Source organism: Phlebotomus papatasi, chromosome 3, assembly GCF_024763615.1.
Source record: "Phlebotomus papatasi isolate M1 chromosome 3, Ppap_2.1, whole genome shotgun sequence".
NCBI classification, from domain to species: Eukaryota; Metazoa; Arthropoda; class Insecta; order Diptera; family Psychodidae; genus Phlebotomus; species Phlebotomus papatasi.
The window spans coordinates 51,107,106-51,112,691 of NC_077224.1; the positions used below are offsets into that span (position 1 = coordinate 51,107,106).

Sequence of the window (5,586 nt, forward strand, 5' to 3'; positions counted from 1 at the left end):
CTCTACTCAGCATCGAATGTGAACAAGGCTTTGTCGTCACTGGAAGAGCGATATGGACAACCTGAACATCTGATTCGCACCATGATTGCACAGGTGAAGGCTTACCCACCTGTAAGAGTAGACAAGCCGGAGAGCTTGGTTGAATTTTCCACTATGATGGTGAACATGGTAGCAGCGATTGAGGAATTCAACCGAATGTGCTACATTGATAATCCCCAGCTGCTGGATGAACTTGTGCTAAAGCTCCCGATGTCAATGCAGATTTCTTGGTCAGAATTCCAGGTGACCAAGAGCTACGTGACAGTGAAAACCTTGTGTGACTGGATTGCGGTAAAGGCCAGGGCGGCGAATTATCGTGTACAGGTTAGGGACTCAGCGAAAATTGAGCAGAAACCTGTCAAAGGCAAAACCGTGGCAACTGTCAATGAATTGACCGAGCTGAGAGCCGAAATGGCGACATGCAGCTTTTGCAAGGGAAAACATGCCCCACAAAATTGTGAGACTTTTAAGAAGCTCAAAATAAGCGACAGATGGAAGATTGTGAGAGAAAAGGGAGTTTGTTTCAGATGCTTGAAGCCAAATCATTCTCTCTCAACTTGCAGTGATAACGGAAAATGTCCAAAACCTGGTTGTGGTCAGAAACACCACAATCTTCTCCACAGAGATGACAAGCAGCAAATGTTCTCTCTAGCTCAGAGAGAAGATGAGGAGAAGCTAGATGCTTCAGATTTCCCTACTGAGACTGATCAGGACTCGGATCAGGAAGATGAAATTTCCCCACAGAGGGGAATTGTGATGACTGGAGCCACAGTGGCTCATGCCAATACGAGTAATAAGATTCTCATGAAGATACTTCCGGTGTATGTTACTGGACCGAAAGGTACCTTGAAGGTCTACGCCTTTTTGGATGAGGGCTCCATGCTGACAATGATGAAGGCATCTCTAGCAGAGAAATTGGGGCTTAGTGGACCAAAGTGCCCTCTGACGTGGCAAGGAGCTGGACCGACAGCATGTACTGATCTGACATCGACTGTTGTCAACTGTAGAATCAGAGGTACTCATCCCAAAGCCAAGGAGTATTTAATGCAGAAAGTTAGGACTGTCTGTGATTTAAGTCTCCCTAGGCAGACAGTGGATATGGAAGCACTGTCACGGGACTGGAAACATATGGCCGATGGTCATTCTGAATCCATGGTGGATGCAGAGCCCGATCTGCTGATAGGGCTGGACAACACTCCCTTGATTGTGTCACGGGAGATTATCCACGGACCGTGGAACGCTCCCTATCTGGCTTTAACTTGGTTAGGCTGGGTAGTAATGGGAAAATTGAATAATCAAACCTCATGTGAGGTAAAGACCTACTCCTACTCTATTGTGGAACGCAAAGATGAGCTGTATGAAATGGTGAAGAATTCCTTTTCCTTGGAGGGCTTTGGTACTGAAGGTCAAGAGAAGGTACTCTCTCGTGAAGATAAGAGAGCTCTTGAAATCATGAAGCGCACCACCCGTAGGACGAGTGATGGGCGTTTCGAGACAGGATTGCTGTGGAAGCAAGGTCATCAACCAATTGTGCCAGAGTCAAGAGATGTAGCTGTCAAGCGCTTGTACACCATGGAGAGGAAACTAGACAGAGATCCGGCATTGGCCGAGGCTTACTGTGCCAAGATAAGTGATCATCTTGAGAAGGGATACTTGATAAAGCTCACAGAAGAAGATAGGATGACTCCTACTGGAAATACTTGGTATCTTCCACACTTTGCGGTTTTTCACCCGGCTAAGGGAAAAATTCGAGTGGTATTTGACTGTGCGGCTAAGTCAGGGAATGTATCACTTAACGATCTGCTGATGAGCGGGCCAGACTTATTGAAATCACTTCCGGCAGTGTTGGAAAACTTCAGAAAGGGTAAATTCGCATTCACTGGAGACATCAAGGAGATGTTTCATAGAGTTTATGTTAGGGCAGAAGATACCAACTATCAAAGAATCCTATGGAGAGGAATGGATAGGAAAAATGAGCCAGAAGAGTACAAGATGAATGTGATGACATTTGGGGCATCTTGTTCTCCCACTCTAGCGTCATATGTGAAGAATCTAAATGCCCAAGAATATGCCGAAGAATTCCCAGAGGCAGTGAAGGGAATACTACACAATACATACTGTGACGATTATCTGGGATGTGCAGATACCATTGAGGAGTCTCGCGGATTGATCAAGGATATTGTTCAGGTTCATAAAGCCGGTGGCTTTGATATAGTGAACTGGACAGCCAATGACAGCAGAATTCTTAATTGTGTGAGTGACACGATGAAAAGTTTGAATGCGAAGGATGAACCTGAAAGAATTCTTGGCTTGTGGTGGGACTCTTCTGAAGATGTCTTCACTTTCAAGACCACATTCCATCGCGTCGCATCTGATATTCTGTCTGGAGAGAAGATACCCACAATGAGAGAAGTATTACGGCTGGTAATGTCAATCTTCGATCCATTGGGATTTTTGGCTATGTTTTCGGTGAAAGGAAAGATGATTCTCCAAGAGATTTGGCGTCAGAAAATTGGATGGGACGACATCATTTATGGTGTGGCTTTGGAGCAGTGGCAAGCATTCATCAAGGAGCTAAAAATGATTGACACAGTGAAGATACCGAGATGTTATTCTCCGAAACTTCCGGAAGCAACTTCAATCCAGCTACACGTCTTTGGAGACGCCAGCGAGAGTGCCTATGCATCAGTTGCATATTTACGGATTGAAAGTGAAAATAGTGTTGAAGTGGCTTTTGTGTGTGCTAGAACTAAAGTTGCTCCATTGAAAGCTACCAGTATCCCAAGACTTGAGTTACAAGCTGCAGTGCTTAGTGCGCGAGTTAGCGTTGCGGTAAAAACATCTTTGGATCTTGAATTTGATCGAGTGGTTTTGTGGACGGATTCCCTAACGGTGATGGGGTGGATCAAAAGTGATTCTCGTAGATACAAGCAGTTTGTTGGACACAGAATAAGTGAAATTGACCAACTGACAGAGATTCATCAATGGAGATGGATTTCGACTACACAGAATCCAGCTGATTTGGCCACGCGTAGAAAGCCGTGTGATTTCAGTGCGTCCTCTAAATGGTTCACTGGGGCGCCCTTCCTGAAATTGGAGGAGGAACAATGGCCTCAAGATGATAAAAAACAAAAAGTTGCAGACAATGGAGACATTGAGGTGTTTCAAGTGTTAGTGAACGTTGAAAGGTTTATTGGAAATCGTCTGATTCCAGAGATGAGTCGTTTTTCCCGCTGGAATCGACTTGTCAGAGCGACTGCTCAAGTGAAAAATTGTGCGCAGTTTTGGTTGGAAAAGTGGCGTAAAGCGAAAGAAAATCTAAAAACAAGTGAATTACCCGGACTCAAAGTGAGTGATTTGATAGAAGCAGAAAAAGTGTTGCTTCAGGAAATACAGTCAGTGTACAGAAGAGAAATACAGTGTCTCCAAGAGGGAAAAGTAATTCCCAAAGAAAGTGATTTGTATCATTTGACGCCGTTTATGGATTCTGATGGATTATTGAAAATGAGATCACGTTTGCAAAATAGTGAAGTGCGAGTAAAGTGCCCCATTATTCTTCCGCCGAAGCACGTGGGGACAAAGTTGATTATTAGTGATTTTCATGTTCGGAATCATCACCAAGGACGAGAACAAGTTGTAAACAACGTTCGTGAAAGATTTTATATTCCAAGAGTGAGAGTGGCAGTCAAGAGGGCTTGGCATGAGTGTCAAATTTGCAAAAACAAACGCGCCCAACCTTTGATTCCTGAAATGGCCGTGCTTCCATCCGCAAGAGTTAATGATTCAGTGTATCCCTTTGTAAAGAGTGGAATGGATTATTTTGGACCATTAGAAGTGAAGGTGGGTCGTCGTGTGGAGAAAAGATGGGGAGTAATCTTCACTTGCCTAGCGACTCGTGCTGTGCACTTGGAAGTCGCACACTCCCTGACGACAGACAGTGCCATCATGGCAATTAGACGTTTCATGAATCGACGCGGATCTATAACTGATATGTTCTGTGATAATGGAACAAATCTTCGAGGAGCTGATAACGAATTTCGACGACTTTATGCAGCCGTAGATGAAAAGAAGATTCAGGAAACCTTCTCCGAAAAGCGTGTGGAATTTCACTTTAATCCACCAGCCGCACCACATATGGGCGGTGTTTGGGAAAGACTTGTCCGTTCCGTCAAAGTTGTATTGAAAGAGGTCATGAGGACACGGCATCCCACTGATGAGGAGTTGCACACATTCTTTATTGAAGTGGAGTATATTCTAAATAACCGGCCTTTAACTTATGTGTCGATTGATCCTGATGACGAGACTGCCATCACTCCCAATCATTTCTTGATTGGAAGATCTGGAGAGAACCGACCGATTGGGACCTTTGATGACAGCGATTTGTTCCTCCGCAAAGCATGGAGACGAGCTCAGTATTACGCAGACCATTTTTGGCGTAGATGGATGCGTGAGTACCTTCCCGAGTTGACAAGACGAACTAAGTGGTATTCTACCACTAAAACTATCAAGATTGGAGATGTCGTTGTTGTGTGCGATGAACAGTTACCTCGCAACCAGTGGCCCTTGGGTCGAGTGGAAGAAGTATTTCCTGCCCCTGATGGGAAAATTCGTTCAGCGATGGTAAGAACTCGCTACGGCCTATACAAGAGACCAGTTGCAAAGCTTGCTGTGCTGGACGTGGAGTAGGTGGGTGCAGGAGCACCAGAGGGGAAAATGTTGGAAACGCGAGCGCTAACTGGCGGAAATATTTGAAGATTTATTATGTAAGCCCTTCCGGCACATTTGTCAGTCTTTTTGTAGAAAGCGTGGCGTGACGTGCATTTGTGAATTTTCATAGGAAAAGAATTTGCGTAAGTTAGGATATTTCCTCATGTTAAAAATCTATTTAATTTAGTAATATTTATTGGTTAGATTTGGCTGAACTCCTTGGGAGACGATCAAGCTAAGTCCTGAGTCAGGAAAAAGAGTTATATAACTTGGTAGGTTCGATAAACGATTGAAAGAAATTTAAAATGGCGTCAGGATAAAAATTATTAATTGAATTACAGGTTGTAAACTTTCAAAAAGCTTGAGGTTGGTGGAAGCAAACGGAGGCCGTTTGAGATTAAAGTAAGGATTGAATTGTTTGAATTAAAGAAATGAATTGAAGTGTATATTTATTTTAGGGACCACCAACATTCATTTATTCATTTGTAATCAGCCATTTAGTCATCGCCAAAGTAATCAAGTCCTTGCAGTCCGCCACGGGGAAATTGAGTTAATAAAAATAAATACAGTCCACTATCTCTTGATTTGTTTGACCCAGGGGACTTGGTCCCCAACACTACCGATGAGCATAAGACTTTAGGCACAGCTAATGTGCCTTCCGATAGTGTGCTCTCAACAGTCCGTCAATTTATCCTGAGTTGAGAATACATAAAAGCACCCTTAACCATTTAATGACAAGAAGTTCAAAAATAAAGGGTCAGAAAAAATTACTTTTTCTGATTTCTTAGAGCAAAAAAATAACTTTATAAAGCTGTAGAAGAAATTTTGTTTTTGGAAACC

General features: G+C 43.4%; 1 protein-coding gene across 1 annotated transcript; it reads left to right on the plus strand.

The window, feature by feature from the left end:
- Positions 1 to 249: 249 nt before the first annotated feature.
- On the plus strand, positions 250 to 4,725 carry LOC129806716 (uncharacterized). The gene has a single exon (XM_055855488.1). It carries the CDS (start codon positions 250 to 252, stop codon positions 4,723 to 4,725), a length of 4,476 nt encoding a protein of 1,491 aa, XP_055711463.1.
- The last annotated feature ends 861 nt before the right edge of the window (positions 4,726 to 5,586 follow it).

Bases quoted from the DNA above. Each gene is read 5' to 3' on its own strand.
- LOC129806716 (XM_055855488.1), top strand. From the start codon at position 250: ATGTCAATGCAGATTTCTTGGTCAGAATTCCAGGTGACCAAGAGCTAC.